Source organism: Hetaerina americana, unplaced genomic scaffold (assembly GCF_022747635.1).
Source record: "Hetaerina americana unplaced genomic scaffold, ioHetAmer1.1.p SCAF_5, whole genome shotgun sequence".
NCBI lineage: Eukaryota > Metazoa > Arthropoda > Insecta > Odonata > Calopterygidae > Hetaerina > Hetaerina americana.
The window spans coordinates 90,604,971-90,627,920 of NW_027287095.1; the positions used below are offsets into that span (position 1 = coordinate 90,604,971).

The following is a 22,950-nucleotide window of genomic DNA, read 5'->3' on the forward strand; positions in this document are numbered from 1 at the left end:
GGAGCTTATTGCTAGTAAAAGCCTTCTAACTAAATGGATTCTACATTTGGTGATATTTCCAATGGCATTGTTAATATTCAATTGCCACTAGAAACAAATGACAAGAAGTGCAGCCATCCAAACACTGCAGTTTGAGGAGTACTGCCATCGTGTGAGTGTCAATACAGCAAGCATTCGGCTTCCCCAACTATTTCGCTCGGTATGCGCAAACCCTCGTATATTAATGAAACAATACATTATAATTTTGATTAGATAAATGTATTTCCATTAGATAATAAAAATATACCATTCTACATCACTTTTGCAGGCCAGTAGTGAATGATAATATGTATGTTTCAGCAGAAAAATGATACCAACCTCACAAATAAGTATGAAGAAGGTGAAAAGAGGAAATACATATTATTATTCACACAAAGAGATATCCTGGCATAAAAATAACAAATGAATCACATAAAAAAGTTAAACATTACAAATCTTTAGAAAACAATTCTTACATACATCCAAAGTGTGTGATTTGTGAATCAATGGTTCATATATAGGAAATACTGACACGAAATGCAAATATTTTAGATAAATGCCTATTGTTTAACCAATGGATTCCCCTCTATGAAATACCATCCAGAGGAAGCAACCTGACTTAATTGTTAAACAATTTTTTCAACCTCAGTCTTACCATGTTAACCAAAAGTAGTGAACACTAATACATGCATCATTCCACAACCCAAATAAAACAAAGTCACCTAAAAACAACAGTGCCCTATATAGACACAAAACTGTTTCACAAAGAAGCAAAGAATTATCTTTTAAATTTGAGTGGAATTGGATAGGCATTCATTTATCAATGCCTATACTCCAGCAAACAAAAATCATACGACATCCACTCAAAATGGACAATTCATTTATTGAACACAAATAACATTCTTTTTCAATGTAATGCAGATAATTTAAGCATTTAAGCCAACAATAACAGAACCATAAATAATATACCCAAAGTGCATGAACTTGGAAAATGGTCCACGAACTATTATTGTCTTAGTAAGTGTTAAAAAGTTATAATTACTCCGAATGATCTCAAATGTAGAACAAACATTTTCTTTAGCTAGCATTTGAGTCTCCTGCTCAAAAATTGAAAAGGCTCTTCCCCGATCAACTCCTGCTCTAGTATTTGTTTCAACCTAAGTAGCAAACTCCAAAACCACCAAATTATATTTAAAAATACACTCATGAAATACATTTTAAAATCCTTTGCTCCAAGATCCTAATTTCAACCCTCAATAGAGAAAAACACCAAAGAACCAGATAATGTTTTGAGATCAGAGACACCAGTAAAAACCTATTTGAAGAGTTTTACAGATAGATTAGGTAATGACCCATTAATGCAACCACCAAACGTGATACTGCCTGTCATTATTTTGCAACTGTTGAATGGACAATGGTATTATTTTCTTGATCAAAGTTTGGCTACACCTATCTCAATTATGAACAGAAAGAACATAAGATTTGACATATGGACACAACCAACTCAATGACTTAATTATTGCAATTAATTAAACATCTAACTCTTGTGTAAGATACTGTTAAAATACTAAAGTAAATGCATAAAAGAAAACATACAAAATATTTCACAATGATGGAATGTAGAATGCATTCGAACCATAAAGATTTTTGCAAATAAATAAAAATCTTGCTGAATTAGTAACTTTGTTCGCACAGCCAGCAACAAATTAACATTCATATAATATTGCATAAAAATTTAACTTATGATAAGGTCACTATTAAAATGTTTATTTTCACAGAGAATACAACCAGAGGGTCAAGTAATTTTCATTGTTAGTTACTCCATAACAAATAAGAACTTTCAGAAGTTTGTAGCTTCACAAAGAGCTGAGAACAGATTTACATACCCCCCCTATTTGATACACATATTCTGTCAGCAGCTCAGATCAATTTCACAATGTGTTGCCCAGTAATGCATCCATCCATCGTTATCCCCTCCCTTTTTCCCCTCTCCCAGCACAACTCGCAATTCAACACACAGCAATGTGATTTTTTTTCAAATCCATTTGAGCACAGCAACATGATATTTGATAACTGACAATGGTGAGCGGTTAATCAATACTTCAGAAATGCATGAGAAATTAAATATTATTATAAAAATCTCCTATTCTCAAGGAGAAATCCACAGATACTGGTTATTGAGGTAAAAATGAATAGAAAACGTCGTTACCAATGGATTTGTCAACCTTAGGAGGACACTACAAGAAATAATTTTGAAGGAGCAAATTAGGAATGTCCATGAAAGAAAAACTGAACAGCTATCACATTCCTCAATGAGCAATACCATTTTACATGAGAAGAATCCAGCACTGGAGTTTAAACATATTTATACCTCAATAGAGGTGACTTTCGAAGAGCTTTCACATATATGATACACAACTAAGTGGTTCAACAAATACGTTTTAGAATACCTAGTAGTAATATACTTTACTTTAACCTAACCACATACTTTCATATCCAATGATATCTCAAATTTAAGGGTTTTTGATCTCACAAAAGCCTCAAATTCATACATGAACCAGAAACTATCCATGGAATCAAAACCCCATTCATTTTCCCCAAATCCTTATTGAAAACAAACTCACTGCAACAGTCATCAAGTGACAGGATTAATATCTTATAAAAATTGACTTGGGTTTTGCTCATAACTCAAATTTTTGTTCATTCATGTTTAGTTTTGCTGATAAATCAGTTATCAAGGTGTAAGTTAATCACACTTTCAAAGTATTTTTTGAATGTACACTGGTGCAACTGGATGAAACTGTAGATAGATAGATAGATAGTGGTCTTTATTTGGGCGAAATTGAGACCAAATGGTCCCTTCTTCCATTTAACCCATATGTAAACTGTAAGCACCAATAAAGAAACACAAAGAGCAACAATTATTAGGTTTTTGTTGAAAAAATATTCTACAAAATTGTCAGGTGGTCACATGACAATAGCTATTTCCACATAACTTTAATGATACTGGAGCAATGACACACCACTTGAATTATAATTACAGTAAGTAGGTATTCATTCAGCAACTTAAATGGCAACTTTCCCATAAGAATGGAACACACTTAAAGAGAGACAATAATGCCAAAGTGAAATCAATCTATCTGCTATTCAGATATCCAAGTTCCTTAGGGGTTGGATGTCACAGGGCATCAGATACGCCTTTGCTTCCAAAACAAATATTATTGTTTTTAAAACAAAAAAGAGGGAATGTGAGTGATGATAGAGACAAACTGTAAGAGACGACTTATTTACAACCTAAGGAAGACAATTTGCCCTGGAAATTTGGCACACACACAGGAAGTCTTGGAGATACTTTGACAGAGTTAAGCCATAAAAAAAATGGCACTGTTTTAATTTAAACTGTCCTTTTCCTCCTCCATTGCTACCTCTAAACAAAGTTAACTTGCTTATAGAATTCTTTTGTGAGATAAAAATATATATAATGCATGAATCATGACTTAGGTTTGAGTCTTGCAGATCAAACAACTGTAATAGTTGATTCTGATTGGCTATCACCAGGAAAGGGCATGCATTTATCACTTTCAGCTCATGACATTGTTCAGTTAGTGATCTGAATGTACAACTTGATTGAAGTTCTATGGTTGGTAGTATCAGTTTCAGTTTTGTACTCAATTTCTTCATATCTTTTGCCACCACTTCTGCAGGGGAGTCGATAAAGTGGAAGCCGCAAAAGGTGTACATTTATTTGGGACTTCTCAGCATCTGCCAGTGTTTCCACACGTTAAACCATCCTCTGCTAACAGAAATACAAGTACTTTCCTTTAAACTGTCCTGGATTTGCGAGTGGCTCTGGCAAAATAAGGCACACTAGTTTTTCAAATGATTTTTTCCTCTGAAAGGAATCCCACACAACATTATTAATGGACAAATAAGACTATACTGTCGAAATTCAAGCCAAAAAAATACTGAATAGCACACGGATATATTTACTGAGTGGCACCACATAATCTCTATAGTAAAACCCCAAATGTACGAGAGCAGTGACATCTTCGGGTATTTTGCACAGAGCCAACCATTACGTAACGATGGGTGGGTGGGTGAGAGCACTGAGGTATGCTCACTGACAGTCATGAGCGAGTATAGGGAGGTCTAGGTTACCTCCCACACATAACACATCGTCTTACTACACGACTGCCTCAGAAAGAAGAACAGTCGATGAATGGAAAGATGTGAACAACAGCTGACAATCTAATGAACAAATTTGAGTTTAGAAAATTCAACGCTTGGATCAATCTTCAATTGGGCTCGTATTACAATTGAAGATTGACCAAAATGAACAACAAAAACATAACAGAATAAGTACTCATATTGATTATGATTTCCAATTGAGCAGCACTAGTTGCATGAACAATGCAATTGAGCAGACCTCCAAATGCAAATGCGATTGAGATGATGGCTCCAAATGCACATGAAGTGCACTTGCAGCTATTGTTGCACTGGGGGACTTGAGTGCTCCCTCTTCTCTAGAAAGGGAATATTTTTTCACGAGCAACTCACTCTCAGAACAATAGGCATGCATTTGCATACAATTGCCCTGAATTTCGGCAGGATTGCAATCAATTGCTAGGTTTCAACAGTGTCACGACTCTAAAATCTTGACTTCAACTGGAGCTCTTTGGGAGATGAAGGAAATTCAGTCGTACTAGAGAGAAATGTTTGATTTTACACATTCAAAACGTGAGAGCTATATCATCCCAGTGCAGTTAAATTTTCATGACCTTTCAACTTGTTTTCCTGCCCTTGGTTAATAACATTAATAATTTCGTATTTGCCATTGCAAAAGCCAACAGATAACATTTTGATCTGATGAATGGTTTACAAAAGGGAAATGGTATCTCAACGTGGCATAAGGAACAAGTAAGAAAAATCAATTCCACACAACATAAACAAAAACAACAGGAATATGAGTGAAAACTTTAAACAAAAATCAAATACTGCAAGCAAAATATAAACATTTTCAAAAACAGGTGCCTTTGCACCAACATAGAATGTACACTTGGGTGCTAGTTATCATCACATGACACAAAACTGTGCACCAACTGCAGAATAAATTATACATGATAGAACAATGATAATAAAATTTGAAATGAAAAAACACCGACCAAACAACTACAATATACCATAATTCAACAAATTAATACATTTTAAGGCACTTCTTAAGAGTGGGCTAGATATCACTAATTTTAACACACAAATTGAAACAACATGTTATCAAAAGGTAAAGTACAGTGCATAAAAGCATGAACATATTCTATATCTGAGCAAAGAGAACTTCTTCAACATCCACCACAATGAAAATGAAGAAGAGAAGATACAAGTATAACAGACAGAAGTAAAAACAGAAATCACAAGTTCTTTCGCCAATATACAATTATACTGCTGATTCATGACACAGCTCATGATAAAAAAAAACAATTAAAAGTTTGTTATATAAACAGTATTTAGAGAAATATATTGCCATTTATAAAATGAACATAAATAAAGAAGAAAATAATTGTTTCCCAAAAAATAAAGTTAGGCATCATATTTCCCTACGGAAGGTAATACGAATGCCTAAATTAATACTTTAAGATATTGTATGTTATAACTCTTAACATTCAAATTACAGTGAAGAAATTGTTTCAATGAAACACATAAAAAAGGTGAAAGAAAACCAAATTTGTGCTGTTTTTTTTACATGCGCAAGGTTTGTGATCTTGAATGTGAAACTTACTACAAATTAGTAATTTGGAACTTTAATTTCCCCAGTCTGGAAGAAATTAACCGATAAACGTAACCACGGGAAATTTAAGAGGATGAATATACAGCAGCTCATCAATTCTTTAAAATTTTCTCCAATATTTGGTTTCTTGTGATAGTTTAAAAATTTTTTTTTAATTTCTACACTGTTTCCTGCACTACAAATGCCATTCTCAATTCTTATAGCATCTTATATAAACAGATATTGCTTCCAGAAAGCTGGTGTTTTAGACCTGCTTTAAATCGCCATAGCATCTTTTATCTTTGAATATACCCAAAGGAATTCCTGGCTTTTTCGGAATGATACAATTGTAAATTCAACTCTTAATTCCAATGCAGAAGGCAACCTTTTCCGGAATCAAAAACTCAACATAACACCAATGAAAATTAAAAGTGTCCGCGAAAGAAATTAATTGGAAAACTTCATTTTTCATTGAATTCCACTGCAAACAAGTATGAGAGTTAATTCAGCTCATTTCTTTGTCTTTCGATCAGGCCAAAGACTTTTGTTAATAACATTGATTTACAAAGTTCACTCTAAATTAATACTCAAAACTCTGTTTCACTCAAAGATGTATGGTATTTTCCTTTGTTCAAAACTGCATTCATTTGTAAAGTTAATTGTCCAACGACAAAATAATTCAACATCTTGAACGTAACACCAATGCAATAATACTTAACATTCTGCACTCCTGATCGTGGAATCAAAATTATCGTAAGACTGTGATTGCCTGAAGAGAACTTCCATTTCAACATATTAGCAATACTGAGAGTGGAATTTTAAAACACAGCACCCATTATTAACGACCACACCAATCACACAATTGATTATTAAGGAGAAGAGCATTGAAAGGGATTACCCAAAAGGCTCATGCATAACTGATGGCCAAGAAAATTATCTGATCACCATACCTTACATATACAAATTACCAGCAAACATTTTAGCACATTTCACAAAATATCCTGGTAAAAATACCAATCTCTCTATGAGCTAATGACCGACATGAAAAGGTTGTCATAAAAAAACGTTCAGAAATAACTTAGCTTGAACACCGCATGGTGAATGTTAACCCTTACGACTGTTTCTGTGGACTCCCTGACAATTTTCCCTCCAAGTTCCTCATCATGAGCCAAGGGACAATGAGACCCACACCTCCGAGCAGGTAAGTCATCAGAGAGCCAATGCTCCAGTACACTGTAAAGAAAGGAAGGAATCATTTGACACTGAGGGGAGTAACTCATTCAATCTGGTGGCATTCCATGTAAAGCACATATACCATTATACATGTTCACGGCAGCAGATGCCATAGAAAGAAGGTGTTAGAAGGATTTGCATGGCTTGGGCAGTCCAAAATTTAAGAAAACTTGAAATAAATTCAATGATTTGAAGCTCTACTTTGCGAAAATTCATTTTCACTGAATGAATAAACATGGTATTTTTCATGCAAAAAAACCTTATAATAATGCTACCTGTTTTGATGCATAGGCGACAGTATCAGGTGTAAAATCTCATACATGGCCAGGACATTTATATATTCTCGTCAGGTGAACATTGGCTATAGATAAATGTCCTGGCAATGCATGAGATTTTACACCAGATGATGTCGCCTATGCATTGGAACTGGCAGTTATATTATAAGTTATTTTTTGTGTGAAAAATACCATGCTTATTTATCCAGTGAAAACTTGAAGTGTCCAAATTGAGACCACATTCCCTCCTTGGAAAAATTCAGTGACCCTCCAGTCAGAAGCCCGGCACTCTACCCACTTGGATGCTCCTTCACTTAACAACAAGCAATGTTCTATACTTGGGCATCACTTCAACAATAAAAAATCATGTACACAGCTGCAGGAAAGGGACAGTGAAATCAAGGGAGGACCTAGCAGCAGGGGGAGAATGTCTCATTTTTTGCCAATCAAGCATCATGGAGGCAACTGCCAAACAGCCTTTTGTCTAGCATCAACCTCTTCTTGGCCATTATCGCCCAGCACCATCCCCATCTATCTCAAAAGTGATACTTAAAGACAAGATTTGGAAAATTTTAAAAAAGGTGGTGTCCTGAACCAATAGTCAAACTTTGAAGAGCAATGGCAGCATTTTTGTTAGCTACCATTTTAATAACAATGACTCCTACACCTAATGAACACCCATCGTACACCACAGGTTGCTCCTTGGGCATGCAATGCAATGATCAAGCCACAAACAGTCTATCAACTGTACATCACGTTTTGATGCTGCACTATTATTAAGTAGTGGGATTACGTAGAAGGTTTGTATGAAAAATATCGGAAACATTTTCCCTGATGTGACTGTATGTGGCAGTGCTCTTGCCCCGCACGGGCTTGGTGGTGGGGGAACTGACCTTCAACGTGCACCAAGCACCAATTGTCTGCGAGAATTTGTTTATTTATGCTAGGTAATGTTTTTAGTCGACCTATTTTAGAACTTTTAGAACACTTGTTGAACTTATTCTGAATAAATTAAGTACACTTAAGTTGTAAATTAATAATCATATTGTTGAATATTTATATAAAGAGGGAGATAACTTACATAATTAAATGTATCATAATGTTCAGCTCCATTAAAAGATCTTGTTCATGTTGAGAAGCAATTACTAGATATCAATGTTTGTACCAGCTCATACATAAATCGATGATTTAATTTCAATCTTCTTTGGCACCAGAGGAGGGATTTGAGGTCTAGGGCCTCCAAGCCTGAGGGGTTGGGGGCCCTTGCTCAAATCCTGGCGATGACAGAATTCTTCAGGGGTATCATGTACCCTAATTTCAGGTGGAGTAAGCTATTTGTCAGTTGGGATATTACATTGCAGGCCCCTTCAAGTGCCTTTCGGCACTTGAAGAGGCCCACCTAAACTCAAAAGTTTACAGATTAAATCAAAGTATTAATTTCATTAGCTCTCGATATGACCACTGAATTTAAAAATTGCACCTATCAAACTATAGAAGTTTGGGCTGGTCATAACACATGGATCCTTGTTCTCTAAGCACCATTTAATCCAAATATAATGCACCTGCATTTAATGCAGCACAGCAAACAAAAAGGTATATAAGGGGGCTGTGCAGAGAGTAACTTACGTTTTGAAATAAAATATGAACCTGGTGACAATACGAAGTTTTATTGTAAAACCTTGAAAGGCACTTTCTTAAACTATTTTTCTCTATAGTCGCCATTCAAATTGAGGCATTTATCATAAACATACACAAGCTTTTTAATATCATCTCTCAAGCCATCTACCACCACTCACAATGCTAGGCCAACTACTGCAGTCCTCGTCATGAATGTTGGTGTTGCTATTTTTAAACTGAATGCACCATTTCCTCACTCTGCCTTCACTTATTATTCCGTCTCCGTACACTTTACAAAGTCCCAGTGGAATTTCAATCGGCTGGTGGTTTTTTTGCCAATAAAAACCGAATCACAGATCGCACTTTGCAATTTGCAGGATTTTCTAGAGCAGCTCACATTTAAACAGTTGGCAGTGTGAGCAAAGGAGAAGAACCACAGTCTGTTCACACTACCACAGCAGGGTGCGTACTAGGTGTAGGGATGTTTAGACACCAAGATGGTGGCTCTAGTCCCACCCACTGCCATGCTAGACCGAAACTATTAGTATTACTATTTCTGGTCAGCTCTCATAGATAAACTATAAAGTGAATTCAAAATCATCAATGCTGGCATATATGCATGGATTCCCTAAGTGAACCTGTTTCCATAGTGAGATTAGGAAGTAGCCTCAGTGCATCACATCTGACTTGCAAGGAAAACCATTTGCTCTTTCTTTTTACCCTTCATTGTGTCACCTGCAGTGATGGAAAACCTTTAGTGCTTAGAATACTAAGTATCTCAATCTTTCGCTGCACTGAGATATAAAATATTAAGTCAAACTCAATTGTATTCTGCAGAAAAATTATTCAGTGTCTTGAACAAGAGGATAAGAACCTGGAATGCAAATAAAGTAGGAAAGTGTGCAGGTGAAAAGAATGAATCAGTAAGCATGCAAAGGAAGGGGTCTGTAATAAAGTCGGCCAGAAGTAATGGCAGCAATGAGCCACGGGCAACTGGAGAAGGCCTTGAAAAGACATAGGAGTGGGAGAAAGATGAAATGAAACATTATAGCAGGGCAAGATAAGGTCAGGGGAAGGAAAGCGGTCACTGAGATTCTTGATTGAGGTGGATTTCATATGTTGGAATAGTGGATAGAAAGAATGGTGAATAATAAAACGGAAAATAACTTGCAAGAATTAAAACAACACTTAATATTATTTAACTTTTGGATTGTTCATCAGACATGCCATTTAAATGTCAACTCTCAAATCTTGTACAAGTTTATTATGTCCTACAAAGATATTTCCAAGAGCATCAGAATTGATAGCATTTTCTACAGAACTAGATCACTTTACCATGAACTCTACAATAAATGTGCATAAAATTGTATGAATCAGCTATCATAGAGCTCCTCTACAGTGACATAATTCAGATTTGTGACCTGCTTAGCATATATTATTGTAAAATATATAAAAAAAGAAACTTTTCACTCACAAATGGAAGCGAAAATGGGCCCCATTGCCCTTGCGAGGGCTCCCAGTGATCGGAATATCCCCATCACCGTCCCCTTCTGGTCATGAGTGCCAAACTTTGAAACCAAAGTCATCATGCAGGGCACCACCATCGACGTGGCTGGAAAAAAGGGAGTGCCACACACAGAAAAGTAAGTATACCATCAGTTACAAAATATTCCATGAATGTGAGAATATTAGCAATAAATTAAAAGTGGAAATTTGAAATTGGATCAAAATCTAAACTAGTATGGAAATAAAATTAGTTTTGAGGCTTGCCAATCACAACTGATACAATACGTGAATATTTCAAGTTAATTCTCTCATCTGATATGCACCAATGTGTAGTGCGATTCAAATTTCCACAGAATTATCAAGTAAGCATTTACCTCCAATGTAAATAAAAATAATTTAATTCCAGGACCTTTAATTTCAAGATGGAAATGTAGTCAAACACTCAAAGATTAGAATATTACGTATTTAAACCCAGGTCGTAAGATTAAAACATGGAATAACTAATGGAATTAACAAAGCTGCATTGTTTTCCTTCCATAATGGATTCCACAAAGTCTAGCCTGAAATTATGAATTTTACCAATTAATAATGTCACAAGTTATAATAACCAAACTAGGATCATTGTTTCTTTTATTAGCTTATGATAAAATTTTATAAGTCCAATGCATCAATCATCTTTGAGCTATTACATTCATACCACATTATTTATTACAAGATAAGGCCAACCACATAAAGGCTTTGAGTTTAACATTATGTGAAAAATGATTTCAAGTGAGTACAAGTGCTTCTCATGCACCATACACAACTAAAGAAATGTCCAAGTTAATTTAGTGCGGAAAATAAAATAAGAACTCACAGACAGCAAAAAGAAGTAACCCCACATAGAGGAGGGTCGAGGAAGACGCTAGGCCGACACACACAAATGAAGGCACAATAAGAAGCAAACCCTGAAATAAAGGCAAAAAATTATTACAAACTCTAGCTGCGTCCAGACTCGTTAGTTAGGGACCTTAATTGCTCAAGATTAATGGAGGATGGCATCTTGAAGGGTGTCCATACTCGTTGGGCAGCAAGAGGGGGCATATTTAGGAACCTATTTCAGCCCCTGGATTTAGGACACAAGAAGCGTATCTTGAATACACCATATTGCAACGCCATAATTCCAAGAGATAGAAGCAAGAAAACCAGCAAAGGAATAATCGCCATGGCAGGAATGCATTATATATGCAGCTAATGATGACATTGGTTATTTCTTTGAGAGAGTACACTTTTACTTGTCGAAAAAACCAAGGGCTTTATTAACGTGAGGTGGGAAAAGGCCAGAGAAATTTTAAGTCTTCCACATCAATGTAGTTTAATTCTTGTAATAACTTTATTTTATCAAGTTAATGGATACAGATATTTGAAATGAAGAGGTTAGAATGCATTCCTTTGTTTGGTGCTTCTTTTCATGTCTAAGAACATTTGTCATCGTGTTTGTATCCGTGCCTTGTTTGGGTGCTTGTTAAATCTTATTTCTGTATATAAGCATTACGGCAAATAATATTCAAGCGTAATGCTGTGTTTGGAGACAGCAAGCATTTAGTGATTCTCTTAGTAAAAATATAGCTGTCTGCATGAATTCAACTGGGTAATCATAGGTCTTTCGCCAAACCATTGCAAAGGGAGTCACCGTTTCATTACGTAAGCCCATTAAGTGACAAAACCAGCAAAAGTGAAAAAGCGCTGACAAAGAGTAATTGCAGGATATATTTTTAATTGATACTATGCTTTACTTAAAAATATGAAACGTTTAGCAAGAAAAGTGCACATAAATATAAATGAAGTACACACAATACAAAGCATATCTTAAAACAATTACCGTCAAGGATTAACAACCGCATAAAAATTCCTTTAGTAAAATACCATAGAGAAAGATAAAAAGTTTAAAATTATTTAAATGTGATACTATCTGACCTAATAATTAAATTAAAATATAAAAAACGGATAATCCACAAAGAGTTGAATACAGTCCAATAAGAGAAAATGAATGCGAGACTAGTTCCAAAAATCTTAAAAAAAATACTTAATTAAAAGAGAGAAAAGGAAAACTGCCAAATGAATTGTACACTGAACTCAGAATCACGCAAAAACCATTATGCCGTTTTGCAACTACATGCAAATGTGTGAAAAAGCTATCTCAAATATCAAAATATTTACATTCGGACATCATCTGTTTATTCTTAGCAACATAGATGGCTGTACTACTGCGTAGGGTGTCCAAACTCAAGCTGCCCTTTCCATTAGGCACCTTACTTACATTTAGGCACCCACCTAAAGGAATGCACACCCTGATGCCCCACCAGTTTGGATGCAGCTTCTGTTTCTGATAGGGCTGCATAAAGAGCTATAGAGTGCATGGCATTTTCTAAAAGGAAGGAATCACCAATACGGACTCCAGTGATTCAGAGAGGAAAAGATCTACAGAAATTACTGCATTAAAACAGCTAGAAACAGACCATTTGGTGCAGCTGGGAAGTATAATGTCAAATGAGAGACTAAGTCAGGTGGAAGGGAAATGGCTCAGCAATTCCACCATCAATTTTACATAATTTTATGCATCACATGACCCATCACATGACACGTACATTTTATGCCCAGTGAAAGTGAAGTGTTATGCATAATCACAAAGAGACGTTATGTTTTCAAACTTTAAATTTTATATACTTCTCTCCTGTTCTTTACGGTGGTCTGCGGAGGGTTTTTTGGGTTTCCCTTATGCTGTGGGCAAATGTCAGACCAATGCCTCCCTGAAGAAAAGAGTTCCAGAATATTTAAAAAATTTTTCTTTCTGCAACCGCTGAACGCAAACTCTAACAGCAACCGTTATAGACCCTGAAGAGGTATATTGCCTGTAAAAGGGCTTCCCTGTCAGTTGTACTGTTACAATTTATAAAAATGTTACTGTTAAACTATGTACAACTGCTTGGATAAATAAACACCTTTTGAATTGAATGAAATGAATCACACGATTCTGATTGCTTTTCTACCTCTCATTTTGCACGAAACAAAACCTTTTGACCAGTTGGGCAGAGTGGTTGCCATTAGAATTGACAAATAAACGCAATGAAAAATTCAGAGGAAACTTTGGAAGAAACTCACATGGACCAGGGAAGCGGTAATACTGAAGGCATGGGTCCTCACTTTTGGTGAGAAATTAGTTCGCCCATTGAGCTGAGAAAAAGTTATCGTACAAGTCATTTGTATTTGATCAATTAACTTTGAGATTACGAGGGTAAGGTGAAAAGTACTCGGCCTGACAAAGAGATGGCATCTCAATTAGTGAAAACTTATGATTCCTGCCTGGGTGCACGTATTATTAGTTTGTGAAACTAGTTTCAACTTGTTCTCCCAAGTAGTTTGTTTACACGTATTGTTGCAGTAGACATCTTTCGTTAAAATGGATAAACTTGAATTTCGTGAGGTCATAAAATTCTTTGTATCGGGTGGATAAACCTCTATGGAAATTCATCCAAAGTTGACAAAAGTTTATGTGGACTCTGCTCCTTCAATGCCCACCATTAAAAAGTGGGCAGCTCAATTTAAACGCGGTCGCACATCCCTCGAAGATGACCCACGTGAAGAATGGCCAAAAACCGCAACCACACCTGAAACCATCGTAAAGTTGCACGACATCGTGTTGGATGATAGGCGAGTGAAGGTGAGTGAGATACAGGCTGAGGCCTTGGGGATGTATCGGAAGAAAGGGTGCAAAACATCTTGCGCAAAGAAGTAGGGATGCAAAAGCTCTGCTCAAGGAGGGTGCTGCATTTGCTGAATGCTGATAAAAAGCAAATGCGCAAACAATTTTTTCAGCAGTTTTTTAGACCGATTTAAGAGGGAACCGATCAATTTTTTACAGCGATTTGTCACCATGGGTCCACCACTACACGCCAGAAATGAAACAGCAGTCAATGCAGTGGGTGGAAGCTGGTGTTTCAGTGCCAAAGAAAGCAAAGTCGATCGCATTTGCCGGAAAGGTCATGGCCAGTGTGTTTTGGGATGCAAAAGGGATGATGTTCATTGATTACCTTGAAAAGGGCAGAACAATTACAGGCTAATTCTTGACCAGCTGGATGCCAAAATTCACGAGAAGAGGCCTCACTTGAAGAAGAAAAATATCATCTTTCACCAGGACAATACACCTGCCCACAAAGGTGTGTTGCTGATGGGAAAACTATGGGATTTGGGGTACGAATTACTTGATCATCCCCCTCTTCTCCTGATTTAGCACCCTCACACTTCCATCTGTTCCCAGACTTGTAGATTTTTGTTTCTGGGAAGCACTTCGCATCCAATGAAGAAGTTGAGATGGCCGTAGATGGATATTTTCACAGCCTTCCCTACTATCACTACCAGGAAGGAATACTGATGTCAGAGAAATGCCGGACCAAGGGCGTTGAAGTTAAAGGAGATTATGTAACAATAAAATCGTTTTTTAACTGAAAATCGCAGTCTTTCATAGTCGGAGGCCGACAACTTTTCACCTTACCCTAGTAGGGCTCCAGGGATTGAACAAAGAGTGTATTCCACGGATTCACTGGCGTGGTTGCAAGTTTATGAAGAACACAAATTCCCTTAATTTCCTAATGTGGAATTTGATCACAAAAAAAGATTACCAGGTGATTCGGTGGGAAACCTATCTTTCCAGAAATTGGGAAATGCATGACAAGTCCAATGATTTTTCACAGTGAATCACCACTGATGAACAATGAATGAATTACTCCCCATTTATGGATGATTTTTTCAGCTAGTCCACATCCACATCACTCAACGTTCATCAACAATCAGGATGTCCATAATCACCCAGATATTACAATAGCTCTCTATGTTTTCCAAGTTTTCAGCCTCTCCCAGGGTTTAGTTTAGTCTACATCTCCGACCAAAGGTATTTTTGGCCAAATAATAATCATTCAGTAATAATTATTCATAAGAGTGTCAGAAATAACAAGGAGGAACACTTGGTAGTCCAATTATGATATTATTCACACAAATTAATATTCCAGAAGAATCTAAAACGTAAAAACACCATCCTGATCAAATATTTCCCCTCCTGTTAATGTAAGTTATTGACAGCACATAGAGGCCCATATAGAGGACCAGGGATTTCATGCAAAATGAAGCCAAATTCCTGAAGGAATAGTGATGAACCATTTAATTAAATAGACATGCCTTAAAAGAACAGCAAGAGTCGAGAGATGCACAAATTTTCAGTTTCATTAAACATGTGTCATTCTCGTAGATTAACAGGAAGCCTGGAAATAAATTGCAAGGATAGTAAAATCACTTTTAGACCATTAGATAACCAAGGGACAAAAGATGGCATTATTTCCGTCAAAAATCATAAATGAATGACAAAGGTAGAGAGGTTGTGGTTGGTCACACTAGTACAATTCCTTCTTTAACAAACCATCACAGCAATTTATAGTTTTCCTTTTGGATGAGTGGTACTAATTTATTACGGCCATAGGATATTTTCTTTAAACTTGTTATTTTACGAGGCCGTAGATCTCAAGTTTCCTAGATATTGAAAATAAAGTCCAACGAGAAAAGATTTTAGTCATACAATCTTATTCTTAAGTCTACGAAACCAAAAGGTTCACAAACCAGGGTGGCCGAGGAGGCAACACGATGGGGTGGGATCCTGCGAATGACTGCCCCTTGAAGCGTCGCCATGGTGAGGCCAATCGCAAAGAACATCCAACCCTGCTGCATTGACGTGTACCCAAAGGCGTGGTGGGTGAGGAACGTGAGTGTGAACTCCAGACCAGAGTAGAGGAACAGGTACAGGTAGTAGATGAAGCCCAGCCGCACCAACTTTGAATGCTCTACCAAAATAATGTACCAGAGTTAATTCACAGACATCTTCCTTCAGGATATGTAACTCGTACAAGATCAAGTGAAACAATTTTATTTATTCACCACATCCTAAATTTGGGCAATCACAATGAGAGGTAAACACTACACAGCTATTACAAACTGCATACCACAGGTGGAGTTTCTCTGCCTGCACTGAGATACCGCCCAAAATGAATCTCACAGACACAGGTGATAGTGAGTGAGTTTTGGGCGGAGTTGTACCACGGCCAGCCATCTTGTTTTGAAACTCTTAACTGGCTCTGTTTTACTATGGCAGCAGTTTGCTTACATTGGCGGTATTCAGCTGGTGTATTAAATGTATCAGATTTGAGGATAGGGAGATGCTAAACGGTATATTTTTTTGCATACAATGTGACCAGAAGCTTTGAGTAAAAATAAGTGACGTGAAATTAACAATATTGGTTCTTCAAACATATTGCCTGTTCATAGAATAACTTTTATTTTATCAATATGATTTAATAAATAATTTTGTACAATTGATACTCATTATTTTATGCAGCATACATGTTTTTTAACGTCAATAATGAACTTTCAATTTTTGAACGTAAACACCACATTAAATTGAATTTATTCATTTGAGCAAACTCAGTGATTTGATGCAGAAAACAAGACTTTTATGCGTAGAATAACTACATGGACTGATGTGTGCATGCAGGAGGGACAACACTACTTTGAAATATGCAATGAAGAATAAGTGACGTTCCTATTTGTGAATTTTTGGGCATTTATTCTATGGTGTGCACAAATTTGAGGTGCCAAATGGGCATCAAGTTGATAATGCAAGACTATGACAAAGAGGTTACTTGTTTATTGTGACCTGATGGGGTTAATTACAGTATTAACCTAACAATACCTATGTATATGAACAGTGATGTACAAGCATTAACATTATATTACTACCCAATATAAGACTGTAGCCAAAGGCATTACTCGTACAGTGAATTTTTCAATATAATACAATAAGGGGATTTCCGATATTAATTAACAGGCATTGATCACAAAGAACATTACTGTGATAACCTATGTTACAGGTTACATAAAGTTAGCTATCATTATTAGTTATCATAGAAAATATACCGATTACGGTAGGTTATGGACGTACACTACTACCTAATAAATATTTTGTGAATCCTCACAAAATACAATCCAACATAAAATTCCATCTAAATCTCTGTGCACTTCCTTTCTCCCTTCATCCCATCCAACATCCCTGCCCTGTTCCTGCCCTTTCCTTGTTTGCCTAACATTCTCCCCTCGATTACAGTCTTCAACATCCCACTGCCGATCAATATGCTCTTCATTCATTTTTCCTGCCCCTTTATGATTTCTCAGAACAAATCCCTCTCCTCAACCACCATACCTTGTACTTCCTCATTTGTTTTCTTCTCTGTCCATTTCACCTTCTTTCAGGGTGGTAGCTCCAGCTAAATCAAAATAAAGTCACAGTCTTGCATTTCTGGGAAAATACATTTATAAACCCTAGCACCTAAAGACTCTGATGGAGTAGGCATGCTATTAATTGACTAAGTGAGAGACCTAAAAGTAACACTAACATCGCACCTCTAACATGGGTAAAGCACATTCAAAATATCTGGGGAACTGGATTTAAGAAACTAAGGTTCATCAAACAAATGTTGAGACAATTCCCAAATACAAAAGTCAAGGAGAGGTGTTATTACATGTTGGCTAGACATAACCTTGGAGTAATTGGGACCCTTCACTAAATAACCGAATGTCAGAATCAAATGCAATTTCCCATTCAGTTCACAACCTTCATGGACAGAAAAACATCACACATCCAATGCATAGCTTGGAATTGGAGTGGAGATAAACCCAAAGACTATGTGCTAAACTTGACCTCTGAGATAAATACAAATTCCATGACTTTAATGCTGACAACAAGTGAATGATACCAAATTCGCAATACATTATTATCAAAGCCGAAGAGAAATAGATTGCAGGAAAAACCGATTTAAGGAGTCCGCTCTTATCATACTTCTCATGGTAAAAACAATATAAAGCAACAACATGTCACCATATGAATCGATAATCATGCAAAAATGAATGTCTGTCCAATCTACCTCATGTTCTACACACCAGCGCCAATGACTTCAATTCAAAAGCAATGATCTTCCGAAAGAGTGACTAAAGGGAATATTTCCATTATGATAAAAGATGTCTTTCCTCAATGATGGTTATTATTTGTTTCAACTAATTAAGATTTTACCCCAAAACTACATAAAACTGCGAATGGAAACACGATTATGTAATTCAATTCCATAGCGCTTTTATTTCAAATTTCCATTCCATCCACGGCGAGTCAACTGGCATGTTGACACAGCAGCCCACCCACAGATTTCTGGTAAAAGCAGACAATTTCATCAACACATGAGGTCCACATATATTTTTAGAGTACATCATTCAATGTGTTCAGGACCTAAAATCTGATCCTTCTCCCTAACTTAACACCACCACCTCATGTTGAAAACCAAATGGAAGAGAATATTTTTTCATTACCTTGAGAGGACATTTTCTGCACAGCTTTGAAATTAAACAGATCAACCGGATTCACATACGCCACAGCTTCAGCAAGGCTTTTTGCAACAGAACGAGCACGCTTTCCCTGATCAATGAAGAGACGGAGACATGCATTTGTGTGTAAAACACCAACAGGGACAACAAAAAACAAAACATTTCAACAAATCGAGGAATAATCGCACAAAAAATTTAGCCTGAAAATTTTCATAACCAATCTCCACCTTATTTTTACACACTTGCATCACCACTTATTACAATACATACAGCCACACAAAATTGTCTTGTCAATGATTTCATTAGTTTTAATTTAAATAAAAAATATATATATCCCAAAACTTAATTCCATTCAATGAATAAGGTTTCCAAGAACAAAGACAAATTGTACAGTCAACTAAGTAAACCTACATAACTTAAAATTTCTATTGAATTAAAGTTTGAAATATTCATCTACACTATTTCCCCTGCAAGCTGCCGCAAGGGCTTGTGGCTGGAAAATATGAGGGACAATATGCGATTTGCAAGGTTGGATCTTGTGTTATGTCAAAACCCATAGAAGAGAATAAAACCACATGCAAAACCAACAAATGCATTCAACTTTAAACCCACAGAGGCGAATATAATATTCATATGAAAACCTTTTTAATTTACACGAATGTGAATACATATACTATCAACTAACATACACATGCACCGGCGAATAAACCTTATTTTTATGGAATGTTTAATCTTGCCTTTACTTGTAAATGGAATGAATGTCCTTCCTATTTATATAGTGAATTTGATTTCTTGCTATTTTTATTCCTGATTGCCTGAGGGAAGAACGAATATCTGGCAGATTTTCTCTAGACCTTATCTAATTCTTTTTGCCAAACTTTCTCCCAAGGATTCCAAATACTTGCGGTCAATTCTAAATGAGACCATACTAGAGTGAAATATGATCTCTCTTTTACTTTCTCATAAAATTTCCCCAACACACGTTCAATGAAGCCGATTTTCTTCAAAGTGGATCCGCATATTATCCTGATATACTACCTTGATCAAAAATTTCCCGGAATTTATTCAGAAAATTAAAAATACAAGTTTATTCATCTAAATCTATATTGTCCCCTTCAAAGTAATCCCCATCGACTGCAACACACTTATGCCAGCGCTTGATCCAATCCTCGAAACATTTTTTATATTCGGTTTTCGGTATGTCCATCAGTGCTTCCTGCGATTTTTCCATTACTTCCTCTCGGCTGCTAAAACTCGTTCCCCGTAATGGTTTTTTAACTCGATTGAACAGAAAGAAGTCACAGGGAGCCAAATCAGGTGAATTTGGTGGCTGTTGGATGGTATTTGTTGCATTTTTCGTCAAAAAATTACGAATAATGATAGCACTGTGCGACGGTGCGTTATCATGGTGCAAAATCCACGAGTTTTCTGCCCACATTTCTGGTCTCTTTCGGCGAATTGCTTCACGCAAACGTCTCATAACGCCCAAATAATACTCTTTGTTTACTGTCTGGCCTTCTGGCAAAAATTCATGATGCACTACACCGTTGTAATCCATGAAAACCGTCAGAATTGCCTTCTTTTTTGACTGAAAACGACGTGGTTTTTTTGGTCTCGGCTCATTTGGTGAACGCCATTCACTTGCCTGATGTCTGGATTGCGTGTCGTACTCATAAACCCACGTCTCGTCTCCAGTAATGATCCTTTTGATGAATGTGGGATCGGATTCAGCCTCGCAAATCATGTCTTTTGCGACGTCAACACGGTCTCTTTTTTGCATGAAATTGAGGTCTTTTGGCACCAACTTTGCTGCTACACGACGGAAACCCAAATCATTAACCACAATGTCTTGGGCGGATCCATAGGCAAAGTTCAAGTCCTCCGCTATTTCTCTGATGGTTAATTTGCGGTTATTGACCAACATTTCTTTTACTTTATCAATTTTTTCACCGACTTTCGATGTCGATGGTCTGCCACTGCGTTCATCATCTTCGATTGACTCACGACCACTTCTGAACCGCTCGTGCCACTGGTAAACGACCGTTTTTTTTAGAGAATCGTTGCCGAAACACTTTTCCAACATTTCCAACGTCCGTGCGCCACTAAATCCGTTTTTTACGCAAAATTTAATACAAGTTCGTTGTTGCAAATTTAAATCCATTTCTGCAATTGTAAAAAATCGCCAACACACACAGAGATAGATGTACTCTTGGCTACGTAACTTTTGCAAATGTCAAGTTATGACACTAAGATTTAAAGGGAATATCAACAACAGATGTACCAATTTAACAAAAAAAACAGAACTCAAATCGGAACGATGGGAGCGCCACACGGTGGTTATTCCGGGAACTTTTTGATCAAGGTAGTATGCTCCCCATGAAAGGCATAGTGTTAGAACAGCCCCCAAATATTTAACTTCAACTGCCGTAGTTAGCACAAACGGCAGTAGTTAGTGCCTGCAGAAAACCATTCCTAGGGACATTTCCGTAAGCATTCTTAGCCATATTCATGGTCTACAAGCCTGATTTTCCGAGCTTAACACAAAATTATATTGCATCTTGCTGCTCCATGGAACGATTGGGGATTTGACCCTTCAATAGGGGTCCAGTCAAGCAGTGATCTCTGAACTGTAACGCACACACAGACACATAGAGACAAATGCAACCACATAGAAAAAAACATGCACAAACCAATCACACAGGCATGTGTGTGTGCTCACGGTTGCACAAGTGGGCATGCCAAGAATACTTGTGTATACAGGGTGCGGCGGTTATCTCTGGGCCAATTTCAATTTGAATATCCCACCACATCGTAGTTCCACTGGAGGTCGTGATTGGCATTCTTGAAAGGTATAGGCATCTAGTAAACAGTCATAACCTCAAAATGGTCAAGGTGTCACATACAAGTGCGGAGTAAAATCAAAGAGCCGCTATTATCAAGTGTTCATGCTTGGAGTTCACCCAGTGAAATAGATCGATTCTTTGGGTACCCCAGGAAACCTCAATCGAGGAAACGTGTGTCACGAACTGCGGCAGTCACCGAGAAGGCTCAGGCACTGATTTCAGAGGACCCGGGGCGATCGCTGAGGAAATTGGCATCATAATTGTATGTTAGAGAGGGAACATTGCTTCGGATGGCAGAGGGAGACCTAAGATACAAGTTGTACACAATAAAGTTGTGACACATGCTGTCTGAGGCTGCCAGAACAAAGCTGATTGCTCCCTGCAACCTGCAATTGTATTCTCTAAAAAAATGAAGCTGCAGGGCACATCAGATTCTTTTCTGATGAAAATATTTTCCTCATTGACGCAAAGATCAACCAGAGAAATGATCACTGGCTCGCCCACGACCCCGAGGACGTCCTGATTGCTGCTCAAACACAATATCCGGCTAGTGTTCACATCCTAGGTGTTGTGTCCAGTGAGGGTGATATCATGCCGCCACATGTCTTTGAAAAGGAACAAACTATCACAAAAGAAGTCTATCCTCAGATTTTGAAGAATGTAGTGAAACCGAGTATGGTAACTCTGGCCTCAAGGAGACAACATGTTCTTCAGCAGAACATTGCACTGGCTCATACGAGTCATTTAGTCCACAACTGGCTCTCAGATAACATTTACATGTTCTGGTCAAAGGAGTTCTCTGGCCCCAAAATAGCGTGGACTTGAACCCCCACGACTATAGTGTTGTGAGCATAGTTGAAAGTGTTACCAATAGGACGAGGCACCCTAATGTCACATCTCTATGCAACGATATCATAGCAGCATTCACGAACATGGACAGCAATGTTTTAAAGAGTGCGTGCGATCGATTCAGGACAAGATTGGAGGTGGTCATTGCAGATGAAGGGTACATTACATTGAGTAATGTTAATCTTGACAGATACCACTACTTGTATGTAAATGGATTTTGATTTTCATTTGTATTTTTTCTCAATAAATTTGCTTTTAAACATTTGTCCGGATTTAATTACCATACCGTGCAGATTTTATACCATGCATGGGTCTATTCCCAAATATTCACATAAAATTTTCATTTGTTTACATATCTTGTGCATAAGTCAACCCAAGTTTTTCTTTCAAATGTGCA

The 22,950-nt window shown here is 37.1% G+C and overlaps 1 protein-coding gene across 1 annotated transcript in view; it reads right to left on the reverse strand.

The window, feature by feature from the left end:
* Nucleotides 1-299: 299 nt before the first annotated feature.
* rtet (major facilitator superfamily domain-containing protein rtet) overlaps nucleotides 300-22,950 on the reverse strand; it is a 40,055-nt gene continuing 17,404 nt past the window's right edge. Inside the window, exons 6-10 of the mRNA XM_071592315.1 lie at nucleotides 18,847-18,952; nucleotides 16,057-16,277; nucleotides 11,267-11,357; nucleotides 10,379-10,516; nucleotides 300-7,012 (exon numbers count right to left, since the gene is read on the reverse strand). Coding sequence (XP_071448416.1) covers nucleotides 6,891-7,012; nucleotides 10,379-10,516; nucleotides 11,267-11,357; nucleotides 16,057-16,277; nucleotides 18,847-18,952 — 678 coding nt within the window. The 3' untranslated portion in view covers nucleotides 300-6,890. The remainder of the gene's footprint in view (nucleotides 7,013-10,378; nucleotides 10,517-11,266; nucleotides 11,358-16,056; nucleotides 16,278-18,846; nucleotides 18,953-22,950) is intronic.